This window comes from Festucalex cinctus, chromosome 1 (genome assembly GCF_051991245.1).
Source record: "Festucalex cinctus isolate MCC-2025b chromosome 1, RoL_Fcin_1.0, whole genome shotgun sequence".
Classification (NCBI taxonomy): domain Eukaryota; kingdom Metazoa; phylum Chordata; class Actinopteri; order Syngnathiformes; family Syngnathidae; genus Festucalex; species Festucalex cinctus.
The window spans coordinates 65,319,322-65,341,266 of record NC_135411.1 but is presented as its reverse complement, the minus strand read 5'-3'; the positions used below and the strand labels follow the sequence as shown (position 1 = coordinate 65,341,266).

General features: G+C 39.8%; 3 protein-coding genes across 5 annotated transcripts in view; all 3 read right to left on the bottom strand.

Annotated features, from left to right (window-relative positions):
• Positions 1 to 998, bottom strand: part of tsen15 (TSEN15 tRNA splicing endonuclease subunit) — a 14,246-nt gene extending 13,248 nt beyond the window's left edge. For both annotated transcript variants that reach the window (XM_077503366.1, XM_077503378.1), the window contains exons 1-2: positions 696 to 998; positions 539 to 620 (exon numbers count right to left, since the gene is read on the bottom strand). In XM_077503366.1, the coding sequence (XP_077359492.1) occupies positions 539 to 620; positions 696 to 743 (130 nt within the window). In that variant the 5' untranslated portion in view covers positions 744 to 998. The remainder of the gene's footprint in view (positions 1 to 538; positions 621 to 695) is intronic.
• Positions 999 to 3,619: 2,621 nt separating this feature from the next.
• On the bottom strand, positions 3,620 to 13,894 carry LOC144005275 (Krueppel-like factor 9). Its single transcript, XM_077503353.1, has 2 exons — positions 13,092 to 13,894; positions 3,620 to 8,566 (listed from the first exon to the last, which is right to left on the bottom strand). Exons 1-2 carry the CDS (start codon positions 13,600 to 13,602, stop codon positions 8,325 to 8,327), a joined length of 753 nt encoding a protein of 250 aa, XP_077359479.1. The 5' UTR covers positions 13,603 to 13,894; the 3' UTR covers positions 3,620 to 8,324.
• Positions 13,895 to 15,437: 1,543 nt separating this feature from the next.
• LOC144005268 (E3 SUMO-protein ligase ZBED1-like) lies at positions 15,438 to 20,869 on the bottom strand. Of its 2 annotated transcripts, none has more exons than XM_077503329.1 (3): positions 19,897 to 20,869; positions 19,586 to 19,824; positions 15,438 to 17,511 (listed from the first exon to the last, which is right to left on the bottom strand). In XM_077503329.1, the coding sequence occupies exons 1-3, from the start codon at positions 20,816 to 20,818 to the stop codon at positions 16,705 to 16,707; spliced, it is 1,968 nt and encodes a 655-aa protein (XP_077359455.1). In that variant the 5' UTR covers positions 20,819 to 20,869; the 3' UTR covers positions 15,438 to 16,704. The 2 variants fall into 2 exon arrangements, with proteins under 2 accessions (XP_077359455.1, XP_077359465.1); XM_077503339.1 differs by having other exon boundaries at positions 19,586 to 19,785.
• Between the last annotated feature and the right edge of the window lie 1,076 nt (positions 20,870 to 21,945).

Sequence of the window (21,945 nt, the reverse complement as noted above, 5' to 3'; positions counted from 1 at the left end):
AAATAATATGGAAATTGCATCACCTATATGTAGCCGATCTTTTGAAATAAGATTTACTGTACAATGAATAGAACCAATGATCATAGACTAGCCTTAGCCTACAGAAGCATATGCCTCTGTGTTATAAAGTGGGGGAGCGGGAAAAAAAAATAAAAATAAAAATCGAAAAAAAAATCGAATCGTGACCCCAAAATCGAAATTTAAATCGAATCGTGGAGTTGGCGAATCGTGACACCCCTAATATACACACACATATACATATATATATATATATATATATATACACACACACACACACACACACACACACACACACACACACACACACACACACACAAATATATCTCTTTACTAGTAGTTGATTTACCATAAAGTATCTCCACGCGGCTAATATGACACCTGCCCGAAGAAATGTCAGGCTGGTGGAATGGGATCAGTGTCGTAGTATCAGCACATTATCACAATTACCAGTAAAGAAATGTTGGGCAGTAGTGGAAAACCCGGCTTTCATGTTTTCAGCCGACTTGACAAACCGTACCCTCAGTGAGATCCATGTAAACAAGGAAAGCTGCGTGGACTTGTTCACTGTCGTCCACCTCGAGATTCTTCATCTTGACATACTGAATAGAATACACAGACGTACGGTATATTTTTGCAGCACGTTTATGTACTCGTGTCATATTCGACACACTCACCGCAGGGTGTAGCAACATCCAGTTTTGACACTTTCCCGACATGGACATGACTGTACTAGAGGCGCTTAAATCCAAAATACAACGAAACGACCCGCGCCGCTGGTGGTGTGATGTTTGGCTCCTAAATATGTTCCTCCCGTGTTATCGTTGAGCTCTCTCCATATTATTTCTCGACTGTCTTCATCATTCGATCATCTTGGCGTAAACTTGGATGAATCACACAGAATAATGGAAACGTTTCACTATCACATGCTGCATATATACGAGTTCGACAATTTCGAACGCATCCACTGACTTGCTGAGTGTGTGTATCACTTAAATATGTTCGTCATGCAACACGCAGCAGTTCTTTTCCTACTAAGTTGTATTATTCACAATGAATAATTGACACCTACTTTTCATAAGAAAAATCAATATAAAATGAATCTATTTTAACTAACCAAGCTAAGGGGAAAATAAATTAATGAATTAAAGGATCATCAATTAATAAAACAAGCAAAAGTGTATTTATTTTGTACTGTATTGCAAAGTGTATTTTAATCAATACTTATTCATGCCGCATGCTCATTAACCAATTAGTTCACAAAAACATGTTAAATGTAAATGTGTTCAACATTAACAAATATTTTAGAAATATATTATATATTTTTTGTAATTTTATTTTTTAATATTTAAAATAATTATATATATATATATATATATATATATATATATATATATATATATAAAACAAATACATATATGTAACATTACACTGTATACTTGTATAATGTTCTTGACATAGCCTATATAAGATTTAAACTCTTAGTATATATATTTATATATATATATATATATATATATATATATATATATATATATATATATATATATATATATATATATATATATATATATATATATATATATTAATAATAATCTATGCTAATTAACCATTACGGGTCCTACTTTGCCGACCCATTTGTAAGACTTTGTAAAGAACATTATACAACAGTTCAATCAGTTAAGTGTAAGACAGCTTTACATGGCATTACAGCAGTAGGGATTGTCAGTTACGAACAAAGCCTTAATTCCCTGCAGTCAGTTTCAATATCTGGCATCTGACTGAGATTATGAGGGAATATATTTGCTTGCAGAGCTTTGAACTTCCAGCTGCACAACATGGCCATTGACATGCTGCCTGACAACAAAGACCCGTATTCACACCGTGTGTCAAGTGTCAACTAGATGGGGAGATTGGCTGCTTCCTATCACTACTATGGAAAAATGTACGATGTTTATTATCAGTATGTGTTGTTGTTGTTGGTGGTGGTAAGTAAATAATGAGAATATTTTAAAATGTGATTCTTTTGAGCGGCTGCTACAAATTAAATCTAACCAATAATGAAGGTGCACGGGGATAATTGTATTCAAGTTACAAGGAAAGACCACAACTGATGATAAAGGCCACAATTGATGATAAAATGGTGCATAACAAACGTTTGATTTATTTAAAGGGGCTGTCTGCCGGATTCACTCAGGAAAATGCACTTTTTAAATACAGGATGTAAGGCAAGGCAAGGCAAGGCAAGGCAAGGCAAGGCAAGGCAAGTTTATTTGTATAGCACATTTCATACACAAGGCAACTCAATGTGCTTTACACAAGGAAAGACAGCACATAAGCATCAAGAAACAGTAGTTAACATTCAGAGGAAGAAAAATAAATGAAAATAGGTTACAAAATTTACTAAAAAGAACATACAATAACAATCTTAAAACATTATTCAACAAACTTTAAAACATTTAACATAAGGAAGTTTAAAATAATAAAAAAAAAACACTTAATTAAAGCTTTTTAAAAGTCCCTAATCAAAGGTATAAGAAAAAAGCAAAGTTTTTAACCTGGATTTAAAAGCATTTACACTCGGGGCTGACTTCACTTCTGTTGGTAGCCTATTCCATCTGTGTGCAGCATAATAGCTAAATGCAGCTTCACCATGTTTGCTTCGAACTCTGGGTTCCACTAGTTGGCCCAAGTCTGTAGATCTCAGAGCCCTGCTGGGTTTGTACTCAATCAGCATTTCTTGGATATATTCACTCACTCATTCACAGAAGCTTACGTGTGTGAATGAGTGAGTGAAGAAAAAAAATCCGCGCGTGCTTTCAAATTGCCGCGGGAGTGACGTCACGCAGCTGATATGTTCGCCCGGCCCCGTTTGCGACACGCCACCCCCCCGCTCTGCGATTGGCTGGAGGGTTGTAAACACTGTCTTTCCACTGAAACGTCTCTGTTTACAAAACAAACACAAAATGGCAAAATACAGGCTGGGGAGGTGGGGGTTTAGGACGAAATTACCACAAAAGACAAACAAAAACACAGATGTGTAGATGGAAAGAAAGTTAAAGTGTGTACATCCTGTATTTAAAAAGTGCATTTTCCTGAGTGAATCCGGCAGACAGCCCCTTAAACTTTTAAATAAAACTTTTCTTTTCATGATGAGACAGTAGGTAATTGTGACTGTCACCCATTACTTTGGGTGGCGTAGAGGAAACTACAGCAGGTGCTTGCGTTGGATATTCAGATTTGAGCTGAGACTTTGCAGTGGGCTGGAAGGGGAAGTCAATCAAAAAATAAATACATAAATAAATAACCTCCACTAGTCTCAACAAAGCATTCCGAGATTTAGATTGTGTTTGTGGAATATGATTGCTAAATCCATCCCTTCGCCTCCATTTCAGGGGGCAGCCATTTGACACTTCACAGTTGCTCAGGCAACAACCAATCACGGCTCAATTCAACAGAGCGTGATGTCATATATTCAGCGGACTCGCCCAAATGTGAGAGCCGAGATTTTGAAGGCTTGTCAACAACACTCCTCTGTGGTTACTGGTTGGTCTGTCAAATTATTGATTCACCACATAATAAAAATAGACAAACACTTCAATAAACTTCGGTCTTTTTATTGGGGGGAAAAAGGAAGAAAAGAAAAGCATTGTGTCAAGCAAACAATGGAACCCTTTTTTAAATATTAGCAGTTCCATGTCACAAAAGTAGTTATGAAAGGAATCAAACCACACAAATGATACATCCTGTAATAAATTAATCAGCTAAAAAGAAATAAAACATGCTTGTGTCGCACAGGAAATCTAGAAAGCCTGATGCTGAAAAATAGAACAAACCTGAGAATATAAATATCAAAACAGCTTGTTGCAGCAATTATTTAATTCCACAATTCCTCCTTAACTAAACCCTTACTGCTTAACTAAAGCCTTTTCATAAGAGGATAAAAAAACCACTACATTAATGTTAAAAAAATAATTAAAAAAAAGTCCCTGTACAATGTGCATATCTCAATTAGTGTGGTAGTATTCCTCAGAGAGGCAGCACATGAAAAGGAAAACCAAAGCAGATAATCCGTCCAACACAACACATTCAGTGATATGAACAATTTGGACTAACCTTTCACAATTTATATCTGCAGTGAAGTGACAGCCTACCAGTATTTTTTTTTCCTTTCCATTTCCCTAACTCTGCTTTGGAGCAAAATTCATGCAGCGCGGACTCTGAACAACAGAAGTTCAATGAAAAGTGCACGAGAACTGTGATGTTGCAACAGGGTCTCGTGTTGTCAATGACATACATACATTGGATGGATTTTGCGTGGGGGGGGGGGGGGGGGGGGGTGGACTGTGAGGTATGTTCTTATTGCAACATGATAGCTTTAAAACCTGGAATCTTTGTGAGGACACGTGTTTGTGTCTGAGAGAGAAAAATGACATAAGTACATCCATTGTGAGGAAGGAAAACAGGTAGTTTGTGTGAATATGAGTGAAAAACTGTCCATGCGTCGAAAGTTACTGCCAGCAGTAACCAAAAACTGATCAATAGGTGTGAAGATAAAAAAAAAGCATAAGACATTTGATAACATTTACACCAATGAAGGCAGTCTGAACAATGAGACGGTATGAGCCAATATCAAGTAAGGTGCCACTGAGATGTCCCCATGCTATCACAAAAATCTGAGCTTTATCATTGAGCTTCATATTAAGTGTTTAGAAATGCTTATTGGTCAAGGTAACACGTGATCCCACCATGTGAGCATAAAATGGTGGACCATCATTTAGAAAAATATTTAGAATTTTTGAAAGGTTGTTATGTAAGCTAATATTGCACTTTGACAGGGTGGGCACATTAAGCTTAGTAACTGCCAACAACATATCTAATATAATGAAACATTCTAAAATACACATCCATTGTTTCAGCTTCCATTGATGAAGAGAAAATGCTGGTCATGATGTCACTGAAAACATCAGAGGGTTTCTTCAAGGGCCAATTACTCCATAATGACAGGGTGGACACATGCAAAGCAATCAATATGATCATGAAAATAGAATATACTTGATCAAAATGACGTGTTTCTTCAAATATTGTAGACATTATGTCATGTTCTTTTCATTTACTACCATTTAACAACATAGGCCTACTATTACTAATAAAAAACAAACAAACAAACAAACAAACAAAACCCCAAACATTCTCAGTCTGGTGCTTGCTAAAGTTTGGTCCACTTATTTAAGACATATTTCATTTCATTATTCTGAGAGCGAGTGATTCTGATGAGGACACTAGGGGCACTTCATGTTGATACTGACCCGTATATAAACATGCACTAGTGGTCGTTGAACGGGGAAAAACAAAGACAGCTGCCGCGCGAATTGAAACAGGGAGCGCGAATCAGTGTCTGCCCGAGAAATCAAAACACATTTTGTCAACCTTTCTAAAGCACTTAGACGAAAGGCAGGTTGACAACACATTTTAAATAGCTCCACAGTGTTTGCTTGAAGACGCACAGTAACACTGCCCTGACACCTTTTTTTTTTTTTTTTTTAAATACTGTACACCTGTAAGACAAAAGTGCCACATTGCTTAAGGAGTATGTGTAAAGAGCCCAAAAGAAGACATCGTGTATATACCTATACAATGATCAAGCTGTAAACACGGTGCAAAGTCGTTTTAACGTAGTTTAAGGCTTTCAGAGTCTCCTGAAGAGGTGTTGAGGCTAAAGGAATAGGTCCATGGCGGACAAACAGTGTGGGAAAACTGAGGTTTGCTTGGTTTCATCATGCATATGAGTGAATTGAGTGGCCCTGTGACGTCCTCCACTCTTGTACTAACGAAGTTGTTTGAATTATGCTACTCACAAAAAGTTAGATACTAGCGACATTGTCAGGGCCTTGTTAGCGTTATTGTTGGCACTGCAATTAGCATCTTGAACTTTTCAGAGTTAACATTTTAGACCACCAGTGGGTCAAATAGAAGAGAAAGCCTGCAGTTTTACACTTAGATAATGCTAATAGATTACTGAATTTAATACTTTGTTGAATTACACTGCCCCGCTCGACTAGAGTCAAATATGCAGAACAAGATCACAACAGTTAGCGTGCATGTTTCTGTTCATGACCATAGAACAGAAAGTCTGGACATTCTTTGTACCGATCACACTGTTCTGCCATTGGTTAAGTCCACATCACATGATGTATGATGTTGATCAGTGTATCCATTACCGCTATGTTTATGTATAGGGCTGCAGTAGCTTTGGTGAGGTTTTGGCCTTTTGGAAGTGGATTTTTGATGATTTTTGTTGCGTACAGTATCTTTAGACTGTTCTACTCATCCCGAATAAGGCAGTTTCCTGAAAACCCCATGAAGATGACACCTGTTGGAGGTAAATTTTGTATTAATCAAATATTCATTAAAACCTAGCATCAAGCCGTGTATTTAACCAAACCACACCTTGTCTCATGAAAGTCCACTAGCTTAATGCTAACACATAAGACAAAACACAATAGACTGGATTTAGAACAAAACAAAACAAAAAAGCCTAGCATCAATGTCATGGTAGTTGTAACGCTACGCAAAAGACTTGAAAAAAGGGTGTGCCAAAATCAACTGAGATGCATTTGGAAAACAGGCTTTTCTCCAGTATATTTGGTATTTGCTCTCAACATTATGGTTCGCCACTATCTCCTTTCTAGTCTCTTATAACACAAACACATAACTGAAAAGTTGGATCACATTTTGTACCCGTTCTTTTTCTCAGGCAGTAAAACTACTTAGCTCAGCAGTACCACATGAACGCCACATGGCAAAAGTCTTGTTTATAAGGCTGCAATGTGAGGAAAACCTGTTATCCTAAAAGGTATTCTGCTATCTAGCTACACGCTATTTATGGACTTGATGCCTTTGAAGGTAGCACGTCAAGAACAATAATTAAAAAAATAATAATAATTATATATATATATATATATATATATATATATATATATATATATATATATATATATATATATATATATATATATATATATATATATATATATATATAAATAAAACAAAAGCACACCCACATACACACCAACACAGGCAAAGCCTTCCTATGAAGCCCATACTGTTACCCCTAATATAAGGACTACATCACATGTATTACTTCTGCCGCTAGCTGCATTATACATTTTTCTACATTAAAAGCTTAAAGCTTATATACAGTTGCATCATTATTAGACATAATACTACTGCGTATTATGTGTCAGCGGTTCCAGGGTACTAAAGGATGTTGGCTTAAGGATGACGTGCAAACAGCTCCTCTACAGTGAAGATTGAGCCAAATTAATATTTGATCTATGGTTACATTTAATATAAAATGAAATAATTTGATGATGCTTTAAATGCAATAAAACAAAACAAAACAAAGGAATGTATCAGCACTAAAACTTGCAAAAACATGGAATCTGCAAAAAGCTAAGAATAGAAACAATCTTCTAGTTGTTGCTGTGCTAAACTAACATCACAATAGTATTGTGCTACCCACAGTAAATAAATGCTACTGCACAGTGCGGCAACAATTTACAAAGTAACCACGAGATAACAGGAGATTTGGCTGTGGTGTGAAGATTTTACAGAAAAAGGAGGAAAAAAAATCCCTGCATATTGTGAAAGTCTGACATTATAGGGTTGGGCTGATTTTATCATTTGAAATCTGCTTTTTCCGATTCCAACTCATCATATCCCACCTGAGAAAAGAAGCTGAAATTTTTTTATTTTTTTTTTAAGTAAATCTTACCATAGTATTTGTAATGTATTTAGCTGGTGTGATCCTTCCAGCAGACCTATTATGTCCCAAATTATACATACAAAATTTTGTATGCCATAAAAGAATTGTGCAGCTTCGCATTTGACTGTATTTCGCTTTCATATGCCACCTTCTCTTTTGAGCCGATTTGAACAGAAAATGCAATAGAGCCAACTAATTCTAGGAATCGATTAAGTGGAATTGAAAAGCACATCAAAATCCCAAGTTAAGGATTTGGAACAGACCCCATTTCAGTACCAGCCAATGACAACGAACCCTTTTTATGTTGCAGGTGGAAAGTGGTCACATGACTCCTCTGTGCTGGATGCACGGCTAATGCTATGTGCCCCTCACACATCCAGCCCTGCGTTGATTTTTTTATTTATTTTTTTTAATGTGTGCCCTTTTTAAGCACAATATAGCAATGCTTGTATTTTTCCTCAATGAAACGATTTGTAGCTGGTTAAACCCCACTTGTGACTACCAATGCCCTGCTCCTCCCCCGAGTAACCTGAACCATCTAATGGTGGACAGTCATGCTGGCGGAGGACATGGCCTTGTTCCGCCCCAACATGGCAGGCTCGAAGTCGGGGTGACGGCGGGCATGCTTGATCAGATGGTCGCTGCGCATGAAGCGCTTGTCGCACAACGGGCACATGAAGCGTTTCTCCCCCGTGTGCGTGCGGGTGTGGCGGGCCAGCTCGTCCGAGCGGGCGAACTTCTTTTCGCAGTCGGGCCAGGTGCAAGGGAATGGCCTCTCGCCTGAAAAACAGAAGCACCGCACCAATTAATTTTAGGTCATGTCTGTGATGTCTGTTTTGTGTGTTTTGATGAATTATATTTGCTTTGTTTAAATAGACCTTGGTCTCACTTGTCTGTCAGATTGTTTTTTTTTTGGTATTTGGTTATGTTTGTGATGTTTGTTTTTGCGTTGGTATGAATTGTATTTCTCTTGTCTAGATAGTCTTTGGTTAAGACTGTCAGATTCTTTGTCTTTTTTCATCTGTTTTTGTTTCTTTTTGTTTGTTTTATAATGAAAAAATGAGAACATTTGTTCAAATAGGAATGTACAAATGTTTATATACAGAAGGCATCTCCATTATGTTTCTGATTTTCATTGGAGCTGGGAAGTACTTGATATGAGATGGCATTGGAAAGTTAGGTTTATATTTGTTTTAATTTGTACTCTCTTTTCTTCCTTTGTTCTTTTTTTTATGGTGAAATAAAAACAATTACATAAAAAAAAGTGTTAAGTAGGGATGGAACGATATTGGCAATATCGTGATATCGTGATATTGAAATTACCACAATATAGTCGTCGTCATGTTCACAATATTTAAAAGGAACACATTTGTTAAAAAAAAAAAAAAAAAAAAAGTCAGGTTGTTTTCCATTTGTGCAGTTCTAGCACCCTCTAGTGGCTAGTTTTTTCGTGCAATTTAATTTTCATTAGGGCTGTTTTGGCCTTCTATGTTTAAAATCTATGCTAATTGTCAGATGAAGGGGAACCTAATTTGCTTGTGAAGCGATCAATGTGTGCTTGCATTAGCAAGTAAGTGCATCAATATTGTTAGAGATTGTAGGTGGTTTATATGCATTGCTGTTATGTACAAAAGCACAATATTGTGCTTTTTTGTGTGTGAGCTCTTTTTTTCACAATATTTTGATCTTATTTAAATATCGCCAACACCCGCACAATATCGTGATAATTATCTTATCGTGACCTTCATATCGTGATAATATCGTATTGTGATATTTGGATATCGTTACATCCCTAGTGTTAAGTTGGCTGTTGTGAGCTGAGGTTACTAGCTGTATGTTAACTGGCAAACTGTTAGCCAATATGTACATTGTTGAGTCACTGGGCGTCAGTAGTGGCTGTAGCAGCTCGTGTACGAGTGCGCTTATCATGCCTCTCGCTGACGACAGACAGACGGGGCCGGCCTGAAAAAAAATTATGGAATGATGACAGACGGCTTGACGTTACCAGTGGAAATCATGATGCAAACACTATTTCATATTAAAGTTACTGTGTGTAAAAGTTCACCACTAGATGGTGCTAAATAATAGGATGCAGCCGAAGCACGTGCTTCACTACGGTGACTCAGAGAGACCACATTTCGCAAGCCTACCCCCAGTTACTATTTGTCATGAGTGAGCGAGCATCTCTACAAGCGATGGGCAACTCAGCAACCTGCAAGAACCCTGGTAAGCGATGCCGAAAGACAGAGCAAGCCCGAGTTAGCCAGAGCAGCTAACAAGAGCAGCTAGCGGGAGTTAGTCTGGGGCAGCCACAGGCTGGAGTGGCTAACAAGAGTGGCTTGCGGAAGAAGGGGGGGGGGTAAAAGCTTGCAAGAGCAAAGCAGAAGGCTACAAGTGGCGTGAGCCCAAATCGCAGGACTCAGCAATGAACAACTTCTGGTCCCAGCTATGGAAGGTAAGCGGCAGTCAACCCATTGGATCTGACACTAGCTATAATCACCACCAGGGCTAAATATGTTCACAAAGTTGTGCTTCGGGTAACCGTAGCAGGAAGATGGTTGCGAAACATGTCAGCCTCCTGTAAGGACCGGTGCAACCTATGTAATAAAATTAGTGATTCATATATATATATATATATATATATATATATATATATATATATATATATATATATATATATATACACACACATATATTGATATGATAGAACATATTGCATAATGCATATTGAAACCAATAGTGGGTTTTTAAAATGCATTCATTTGTTAGTTCACAACGAGATAGAGCTAAATATTCCACACTGTCCTTTAACCATAGGTGTCAAACTCTGGTACTCAAGGACCGTAGTCCTGCAGGTTTTGGAGGTTTCCCTCTTCCAACACAAGCAGATTCCAATCAACGGGATCGTTATCAGGCTTGTGCAGAGCTTGTTGATGAGATGATCAGATATCATTTGTGTTGGAGAAGGGAAACATCCAAAACCTGCAGGACTGCGGCCCTTGAGGACCGGAGTTTGAGACCTTTGCAACATTCTATTTAACTATTTTATTATTTTTGGCTCTCTCCAAACGGTCCCACTACTCCCTATGTAGTGCACTTGTATGGGTCACGCCATTTTGTAGGTGTGTCCGAATCTCAAAAAGAAAAAAAAAAGGTAGTGCACTCAAAATTACCCACAAAACACTTTGAAAAGTAGTCGTGAACATCGATGGTCACTCAACCGGTTGATTTAGACCACAATGCATTGTGAGTATGGAAAAAATGTGTGATAATCAAACCCATACATTAACTATATACTACAAAATTAATTTGTTTTAGTTGAAAATATGTATGACTAAGGAAATAAAATTCAGTTTAAAAACATTTTTATTCACAATAAATAGTCGGAGACTTATGCACTGGTTCGTCATAACAGGCAGTCACGTTGTATGTGATGAGGAGCAAGTAGTGAGCTGGCCATCCGAATCGTCAAACAGAATGAGGGTACTACATATTATAGTGTGGAACGAAATAGCGAATGAGGGGTTATGGGATAAGGGTGAATATTCGGACAAAGACTTGTGATTTTATTAAGTGCAATACTGTATGTAAACTGCTGTTTTCTTATTTAAAAGCATGTTTGTTAGTTTTTTATTTTGTGGGAGTTTTTGTGGAGCTGGAACGGATTTCCATTCATTTCAGTGGAGAAGTGTAGATTAAAATGTTGTCACAGAACAAATGATGTCAAGGTACCACTGTGTTTTTATATTTGAAGAGCACTTTGGGCAAAGTTACTTAAAGATGGCATGGTTGGTTTCTTAGATTCTAAGCAACACAATGTTGAAGTAAGGGTAGAAGCTTCTCTTACACAGGGCTGGTGGTTTGCCTCCATCTTGTGGCATCTATTGGTACTTACATACATTTAAGGGGGGGGGGGTGGGGGGTGGGGGGGGGGGGGGCAAATGCATGCAGATTTTCACTACCTATTTGCAGAAGGACTCGGGACCTATTCCCCAGGAAGATTATGTACAGTACATGATCAACCCATCCATTTTCTGAACAGCTTATAGTCTCAATTATACCAGAGGTGGAAAATTACCTAAAACTAAGGTAATCAGGACGGGTAATTGGTATAGTATGGTACTTGTTTTATGGTTAGACCCACATGCGGCCTTTAATTGACTAAATTAACATATTTTACCAACAACTGTGTGTCACAAATATGGGTTATTTCCGTGCTAATGTGTCTGGTCTACTGTAGTTGTATACAACTGATATTAGAGCTAGTTGCACATGAGGAAACGGCACAAAACAACAAGGATTCTGATCCAACAGATTAGTTTTCGTTAAACTACCGCTAACCTTAACCTCGAGTAGGACGATAAGAGAGGAGCCATTTTCAAGAAAAAAAAAGAGAAAGGCAGACCACGTTGTTGTTGCAGACCACTTGGTGGGCGTTCCCATCGCAGTTTTCTTTGAGCCATTTCCTGTCCTTAATCCGTTTGCGCCTGCTCAACGACCCCCAAAAGGACCGTCTCCCCAATCATTTTACGCAAGATGAAAAAAAAAGGACCACGTATTCATTTGAGCTCACGGGAGGAATACTGGAGTGATTTCAACATATTAAACGGGTTACATTTATTAAAACGACTATACAAAGTGTAAAGTGTGTGTAGGGGGGGTATGAGGAGGCGGATTTACATTTGACTACAAGTGTGTAAAGCACTATTATATTATTTACCATTACATTCTCATTTAACATATTTAACGGCATAGAGTACATTTCGCACTTTCCGAGCCTCTTTAACCGTTGCATGACTTTTGCAACGTTCAATGTTGTCAGCCTTTTTTAAGTTCACATAAAAGATGCTCACTGTGGAAGCAGTCTAAGAGGAGTGTGCTGCCATCAACAGGAGAGACAGTGTCAGGCAACAAAACGCGTAGGTTTCGCCTTACGTTCATTTCATATGCAAATGCAGTCGGGGAAGAAGTTCGTCACCGGTTTTAACGTCCAGCCCAGTTCTTTTGTTACTTTACTTCTTTGTCGTTGTCGCTAAGGGGGTCGTTTTTCCCTCACCCGCTACTGCGGCTTTTGTTCCACAACAGGTTGAGGGGCACATTTGATTTAAAAAAAAAAAAAAAAAACTGACACTAAAATTTGCTAAGTTCTCACAAAGGGGAATGAGACACATTACTGTACTAAAAAGTTATACATTGCGTGTTTTAAATATTGCCTTCACGGGAGTTACAGAAAAAGGAGAAATTGAACTAAAGGCGTCAACCATGCGCCAGAGCATGTGACCTCACAAACTGCTGTTTCCAATACCTGTGTGGGTCCGGATGTGTGCTTTCAAGTGGGATGATTTCCCGTAAACTCTGTCGCATCCGTCAAAAGTGCAGTGGTGCCTCTTCACGGGGGAACGAGGGACCCCCACGCCTCCTCCTCCCGCGCCCCCCCTCGGCGGTTGCTGTCCGGGCACCGGGGTAGCGGAGGGGGTCATGGTAGGGGTGGTGGGGTCGGACAACGTGGTGTACCCGCTCTCCCCTCCGCACGACGAGTTGCTGCTCTCAGAGTAGGCCGACATGGGCCTGAACTTGCTATGGAAGTCGGTGAGGATACCGGCCACCGTCACCATGTTGGCCCCCTCCAACCGCAGGGTGTCCCGCACTTCGCGGTCCTCGTTTGAGCCGTCGTGCTCCCCGGGGAGCAGGCCCAAGGTGGTACTCGGCTGGCTGACGGCGAGGGCCACTGGGGTGGGTCTGTGCAAAACGGGACCACTCGATATAGAAACCAAACACTCGGCGGCGAAGTAGTCAGAGGACGCGGTGATCGACATTGTTCGTTTTGGTGTCCAAAAAGTAGCAAAAATAAATGAGGTGAGGGGGTGTCCAGCAGGCAGGAGGGGCTAACTACTGTAGTCTACTCCCGACCTCGTTTTCATCAAACTCGACGTAGCCGCACTTGAAAATCCCATAAAGAGCCCCCGCGGTTCCGTAATAGTCAACCTCATCAAATACGTGTACGATCGGCTCTAAAAGTGGGATAAAAAATGTGCCAATTTCACCGAGCCAACATGCATGTACCCCACCGACTGACGGTTCATTGTGTCTGAGTGAGCCAGTGGTAAACCTACGCCCCCTGATCCCAACCGCGGGTGCGTTCATGGCCCATCGTTTTAAAAAGTCGCTAAGTTGTACGTGCGCGTGACTTTGACCACACGTGTCATTTGTGAGCACAATGTTCCAACTTTCGAGTAATTTAATATCCAAACATGCGTTTAGTAGCGAACATAGCCCACAAGTAGATCCGAGAGTTGCCCACGATTACAGTTCTTAAAACTGATTGTCGTACATCCGATTTTTTTCTAGAACTTGAATGCATCTTTAACGACAGACTGGCTGACGTCGCAGCACGGGCGTGGACCCGCGGCGGCCTGGCGGGTGCATCGTGGAAGGCTGGTAAACTCGAGGAAGCAAGGATGGTGGGAGGGGTGGAGGATGAAAGAGGTGTGGGATGATGAGGATTTTTTTTTTTGAACGATGTACATGGCTTCCACAGTTTGCATTTTAAAGTCCAAAAGCGTGACACTAGATGGCTCCATTCTCTTATGCGTCAGTGCCAACTTGCAATAGACTGATGATAGGCTGAATCTGCAAAAAACAAAAGTAGGCCTACTCACACCCTGTACGAATAGACCAGTCTTTGAATAGTAAAAGTAGTACTGTACTAATTAAACACCAGTACTTAAGCAAAAGTAAGCACAACATAGTTTACTTTTTACTAACCCTGTGGATATAAAAAGTCTGCAGACCCCTGTTTGGCAAACGGGTTATGACACATAACAAAAGAAGAGCTATAGAAAGGTGCGATTTAAAAAGGAAATAAAAGCATGCTAGAACACCCGCACTTTATTTGGGGTTAACCTGATGCATTTCAAATGGTGGCAGGTGTCTGCTGCCACTCATTTAACATGATTGGTTAATTCTTATCTGAACACAGCCACATCCAGAGTTTCTGCTCTCACATTAACTCAATCATTGGTTTTTACTTCCCGGCGTTTCCGCTTGATTATTATTATTTTTTTCCAGTTGAGTTGAATAGATAAAAATATAATACTATACTGTATATAGGAATGTGTAAATTATAGCATGCCCACATATGTTATTGTGATTTTTATTCTGCACACTTTTTTGCCGCCTAACAAATCCCACATACTACTTCTAATTTACACTTTTCAAATTTCAAACTAGCTTAAAAAATTCATGCCTCTCGGGATATATATCGCCTGATTCCACATTACTCACAGTATTTTCTAAATTTAACATTTAATATCAACTTTTCCCAATTCATTTTCAATGGGACAGACATTGAACTTTTTCCAAGTATCACTTTCCACACCCACCACGGTACATATAACTTACCATCATTACTAGCATTGTCCAGTAATCAGGTCATAATTTCATAACTTATCTCTCAATTTACTTCATAAGCATTCCACATGCATTCAAATCATAGCATTCAGCTATTCGTGTTCAGCTTTCAGCATTCCCATGCAATTGCTCCAGAAATTGCACTTAGTCTAGTTCTACTCAATATCACTATAACAACTAAGGAAATTTGTATTTTGATTATAGTGAACTTAGTAAGGTGGATCCACACATTTACAGTATCAGCAATGCTAACATTTGTTTTATTGGTTTAAAACAATGACGAGTTATGCAAACTTTCGCTGCTCCTTTTTAATGTGCACAAACCTTTCAATAACGAGGAAGAGAGAACATGCTGTGGTTGATTGGTGGACCGTCAAGCATTAATTTTGCAAACACAAACAAACAGACAGACTCTTGTAGGTTAAAATGACAACATTTTCAGGCATGGCCAACTTGTTAAGATTGTCACCTGCCACCATGGGGTCCTCGGTTCAAGACACACGTGTACGGTGTCCTTGAGCAAGACACAATTATCCCAAACTGCTTCCTGGGCGTTCAAGCACATAACACACAGTAGTATTTTTTTTCATAGTCCATTTTCTATACTGCTTTTTCTTGTTACTCAGCTCGCTACGGCCTATCTTTAAGGACAGTGAAGTAAATACATTATATGGGGTAACAGTGACAGTACAGCTCATTTTGATTGGTCAGATGCAGCCAAATCTTACTGCGAGCTGTGTTGGTGAAACAGAGTCCTGTGAGGTTTCGTACAAGCAAGAAATGCCAGCAGTTCAAATAAAAGTAGCAAGTGGAATATAGGTCAATGTAATGAAGTAAAAATATTGTCTCTTCTTTACAAAAATGCTCAAGTAAAAGTAAAACATATACTGCATTAAAACTACTCTGACAATTGTAATTTAGCCTCAAAATTACGGAAGTAAATGTAATGGGAGTAAATATAGGTTATTACTACCTAATTTTAATTTCAACATACACTGACTGGGGTAACTAAAATCATGACAATAACGAAAGCTGAAAATAAAATATTGTAAATACACAACCACTTTCAAGGAATGAAATAAAGTGAAAATAATGTAAAATTTTCAAGTTTAACCTAAAATTAAACCTCTTTAAGCCCATATCTCAGTGAGTGGTGAATGCTTGTGAATGTAGCGGATTTTGGGTTTATCAGTTTGTAAAAAGGTTGCAAACATGTTCGCAAACAGTTTTACTTGTCAGTTTTTCTTGTCACAAAGACATTTTGAATAATGTGTTACCAATTTCCTTGTGAATCCATTGTTCCAAAAAAAAGAAAAAGAAAAAAAAAAGTCCTAAGCATTTGTAAATGGTTGTAAGACATGTCGCCAATGTTAGTGTCGCTAATGACAAGCCAACCCCTGATTTTTAACATTCATCAGAAAAGTTGGTGAATCCAACATTCATCACTCAGTGAGATACCACCTTACAATAACTTGTTGCTTTTTTGTTTTTTTTCCGCTTCATGTGTTTCACAGGTTGACAGATAAGAAGACATGCTGGTCAACTCTTCCAGGCTTGAGACACGATCGCGTCCATGACACCATGCTCCCACTAGCACCAAAGATCTGCTCAGATGGAAAACTAGTTGCAGGGATGCACAGGTATTTTTTGGCAAGCTTTGCCACTAATGGAAAGTTAAGCTCATGCTGCCTCCACCATATGCGAGGATCTTCCTCAGGATCCAGGTCAGCTGTCTGCAGGTACATGATGAGCTCCAGTTCAATGGATGTTCTGCTTGGCTTTGATGTGCCTTGGCAATTGGGTGCTGATGCTTTCTTGAAGTAACTGGACAAACTTTTCTTGGCTTTCTTGGCTGTCGGGAGCTCGGATTCATCTGCAGATGGTGCTGGTATGGCGATTGCTGATGCTGCTGTTTCACATCCAGCCACCAGTAGCTCAATTTCTGCAGCAGCTCTCGTCTTCATGAGGTCAATTCTCTCTTCCTTAATGTAGGCCGTTTTAAATCTGGGATCTAGGAGTGTAGCCATGTCAAGAAGGTTTTCAGTGACGTCGTCGGCATAGTCATTACTGAGGTAGTTGATGATACCCTCTTTAATGGTTCGAGTGAGCGGGGAGTCATCATCCTGAGACTTGAGAATTTGCTGTTTCAAAAGATGTAGTACAGGTTTAACGTACGACACACTAACATACTCCTCCCTGGGAAAGGCATCTGTAAATTCCATGAGAGGGCTCAATGCTTTGTTGATGGACTCCAGAGTTCTCATGTCATGCTTGGTTGGGATCAGATGCCTCACTTTACTGTCTTCGAGGAGGACCTGGAAAATGTATTCAAAAGTTATTAATAACTCTACATATTTGTATAACAAACTGTTGTTTATTAATATTCCACACAGCAAGACACTTTAAGGGGAAGTCAACCCCCTTATTTTCTTGACATGTCACATATACACATACATAATGTTCTATGGAGCACCTCGTCTAAACATGGTGTTCTGATTAATACTGTGTTTGTGGAGTATGAATTTGTTAGCAAAATCCACTCATTTTTATTCATTTCAGGGGGCGGCCATTTTGCCATTTGCTGTCAACTGAAATGGACAATTAGTTGCCAGGGCCTCAGGTAACGACCAATCATGACTCAGCTAGCAAAAGTCACATTACCTGAGCACTGAGTTACTGTGATGTCATTTTTAGTTGACAGCAAGTGACCCACTTTTTGAGGTGGTCTCAGTCTGCTTCCAAACGCACTTGGTGCGGTTCGCTTCGGAGTCTACCACAGCTGATCCGCTCCAACTGCAGGACATTATGACATATGGCCTTTTGGGGCTTAACAAGCCAGCCAAGCATCGCTGGGGGGAATATTATGCTAAATTCATTCATAATCCTCTGCATTCTGTTCAGTTATCATGTTGTGATGGGAGCGGGGCACGCGGAGCGCAACGCCTCCTTCGGGTTACTGCACGTCACAACGCTATTCCAAAATTAGAAACAGTAACGCGGAACCTCCACTGAATGAGCTGCTCTTGACACTCGCAAAGGTTTTGCATCTAATAACGGCACAAATATGCAGAGCAGTAACGCAGCAGGTTGGAATTTCATGTTTTCCTCTATTTCTGGGTTTGCGTTTTGCGTTCAGCCCTCGTCATTTTTGTGTTATGGCAGCACGAGCGTCAACGTGATTACGCAATATAGTTCACTTGCAAAAAGCACAGTGTGACTATAAATGAACCACACCGAACGAAAAAAAATAAAGTCCATTTTGGTCGGGACCAAACAAGCGGACTAAAGGACTTTTCTGCTCTGAATACACCCTCTGATTGGCCAACACCATGATATATGAGTCCGTTGTTGAGTGAGGCTTTAAAGCTAGGAAACTTCTCCTCAATCAACTGGTTGCGTGGGTCAGGAGTGAAAAAGGTGAGAAGCACTTGGACAAAAATTTTGCCCATTAATATTCGTCGGGCACTTGTCAAACGGGTTGGGAGGAATGTGGTGGACGAAGGGATGGCGAATTTAAATGTTCAAAATTTTCTGGCGTCAAAAAAACAGTTTGTGAAAATGCGAACATATTGTAACAACAGTCAGGCCACACACCTTGCAACATGATTCGAATCGGTGGTTGAAGACGGACATCTGCTGTGTCCGCGCCGGTGAGAAGCGGGCGACATCCCAGCTGTCCAAGATGTGCCCAGACCTGGTGTGGGGGACCACGCTCAACCAAAGCATGCTAGGAACCGCAAAGCTTCACTTTCATTTGGCTTGTTGGCGCTCGCCGTTTTGCTTCCAAGCTTCCACCCAAACCCGGAAATGTAGCGTTGAATAAAATCAGTGCGCTGGTTGTGCATACACTGCTGCATTCAAGTGCGCCATAGAAAATTACCAACACATCTACTCCTGCTCAGTCAGAACTTAAGAGGTGATTTGTCACGGTCCAATTTAATGTGAATCGGTGCCGTCTTCGGTACCCATCCCATGCGGTGTTCAACTGATACACTGGCTCTCCAGTCACATAACAAAACCCCCCACCCACAAAATATCTTCTTATCGGATCAAAACAAATCACGTAGGTGACCTACTTTGCTTTCAAAACAGCAATTTGGTGAGGGATTTTCATGCCTGAAACTTTTGTGTGTGTGTGTGTGTGTGTGTGTGTGGGGGGGGGGGGGGGGGGGGGGGGGCTGTCTTTTTCCCATGCACAGATCTGCTTTGATGCTTTTTGGACAGGATTTAAAATTCTGATAATTGCTCAGGAAGTCAAGTTATACAGGTTGGTGCCACGGTTGTTCTTATTTTATATATGCATTTGATGAATCAATATAATGCATTTCACACACACAAACAAAACAAGTGCTCCACACAAGATAATGCACACCTAGCAGGATATAATACCTGTTTAACAGCTTTCTCCTGCTCGATGAACCTGCTGATCATCTGCTGTCTTGAGCACCATCTTGTGAGGTTCTCACTCTTGAGCTGGTGAACGGGCAGGTCCAGGTCCATTTGAACCTTGGCCAGGTCACGTCTTCTCTTGAATGAATTGGAGATGGTGCCCGCCGCCTGCTTGCATACCTCAACAGCACGTTTCACATCTGCTTGGGTTTGAGCACATGGTGTTTTCAGGCCGTTCTCTGTTACACAGATACAGATATACATGTTTGGACAAGATAATAACCATTTCGAGTAAGAAACACTCCACTCACCTATTGCCAGCTGTAAACGGTGCCCAAAGCACTGGAGCCTGTTCCACTCGTTCAGCTGCAGTGCACTGTTGCAATTAGTTACACTATCTGTGGTCACGCAGATAAGCATATCCTCACGCAGCTCCCAGGATTCAAGTACTTCTCTGAGGAAGCTGGCCATCATCACCTCCGTGTGGTCTTCGAGTAGGTATATTGTTTGTAAGCATCGGCTAATAAGGAGCCAATCATTGTTGATAAAATGAGCTGTTAGGCTCATATATGGCTGTGTGATTCCGCAGGTCCACAGATCAGTTGTCAGTGCGTAATATTCCACGTTTTTGAGTTCTTCAGTCACCTTCGCGCGACACTCTTCATACATGCGTGGCAGCTGGACGTCACTGAAGTGTTTTCGGTCTGGCAAGTTGTATCTGGGGTCAAGTATTTTGATCAATTCCCGGAAGCCCTTCTTTTCGACAGTATATGCCGAGGCCGTGTCTTCAGATATTATGAATTCAGAGATTGCATCTGTAATTTCGCGGTGTCTGCGAGACTGCTCGTCGTAAAAGACAAATTTGGTCATCAACTCTTTGCGGCCCCCAAGGTCTGTTTTTTTCGTTCCGTTATTTTGTGGTTGTGATGTGCCGTTTATGCCTTGTCGCATCCTCACACTTTGGATGTACAATTCCTCATGTCGCGTCTTTAAGTGGTAGTAGAGATTCGAGGTGTTCGAGTCGCTGACAGCGATTTTACGGCGGCATGTTTTGCAGATGACCGTTTTCTGCTCAATGTCTGATGTTTTAAATCCAAACCAAAGCCAAACCATGGAACTACGGCTCCCTCTTTTCGGTACCAACTCTTCCAAGTCCTCCACCTCCTCTTTTGGTTCTCCTTTGATATCGAACAGTGGGAAGCTCCCCGCGCCTTCCATGTTGTTTGTATCCATGCCTAGCTCTCTACCAGATGTAATCGGGCTGCGAGATCGTTTCGCGGTCGCCTATCAATGACGTTCCACCACCTGATTGGCTCGGCTCCACCATCGTTTCGGGGTCGCTTACAGATGACGTCACGGTCCGGGATTGGTTGGAAATGAGCCGGTTGACGTTAAAACATTGGAAGGAAAATAATAAAATGTATTTACTGAAATTGTGAAAATATAAATAAGCCTAAGACTATAAAAGTAGGATACTTTAAGATTTAATAATTAATAACATAGATTGAATAAATAATAAATGAAATAAAAAAAATAAAAAAAAATAAAATAAAAAAATAAATAAATACATACATACATACATACATACATACATACATACATACATACATACATACATACATACATACATACATACATACAGTATAATAGAATAGAGATAAAAGCACACAAATGCAAAAGCGTTTTATTTCCGCTTTACAAATCTAACCAGCAAAACACCTATGTTTAATAAAAAAATAAAAATAAAATAACATGGCCATGGTGTCACAGTCAAAGGTAAGATTTAATCATTATAGGCCTATAGTTAACTTTAGGAAGCGCTTAAAATATGGTGGTGTAGCCCCTTTAATAAGGAAAATAGCACTCTGTAATATTGTGCCTTATAAAAACATACACAGTGACATTAAAAAGAAAGTAGTTTTGTGCATTTATTGAAGGTCGGCATAATACAGTCATACAAAGATGAGTTTTGCTCAACTACTGTAAATGACTCACTATTCTGCAGTAATATTTTTTTTGCAGAGGATAAAGAATATATTCCTGTGTCTTGTCATATTGTCTCTGTGTTGCTGCACCGCTTGTTTATTAAATAGCAGTTGCATTATAATACTGCCCCAAATATTTAAAGACAAAGTTTGTTTTAAATTCATAATCTCTTTGTTTTATTCATTCACCAGCTTCCTGGAAAATATATTCACTATGCCAAATTGCTGCTTGTTGTGAAGTGAGCTGAATTCACTGCCACCATATGGTGCTAGTATCTCAATTTTTTGCTCACAAAATCGTCAAAACAACGGGTCAAACATTAGAACTTGTATCTCTCAGGCATCATTGAATTTAGTAATGTTGCACTATTCCAT

Excerpts from the sequence above, each read along its gene's own strand:
- LOC144005275 (XM_077503353.1), bottom strand. The coding sequence starts at position 13,602 with ATGTCGATCACCGCGTCCTCTGACTACTTCGCCGCCGAGTGTTTGGTT. Across the intron at positions 8,567-13,091 it reads ACACATCCGGACCCACACAG|GCGAGAGGCCATTCCCTTGC; the intron begins GTATTGGAAACA and ends TCTGTTTTTCAG.
- LOC144005268 (XM_077503329.1), bottom strand. The coding sequence starts at position 20,818 with ATGGATACAAACAACATGGAAGGCGCGGGGAGCTTCCCACTGTTCGAT. Across the intron at positions 19,825-19,896 it reads CCGTTTACAGCTGGCAATAG|AGAACGGCCTGAAAACACCA; the intron begins GTGAGTGGAGTG and ends TCTGTGTAACAG. Across the intron at positions 17,512-19,585 it reads AGGAGAAAGCTGTTAAACAG|GTCCTCCTCGAAGACAGTAA; the intron begins GTATTATATCCT and ends TACATTTTCCAG.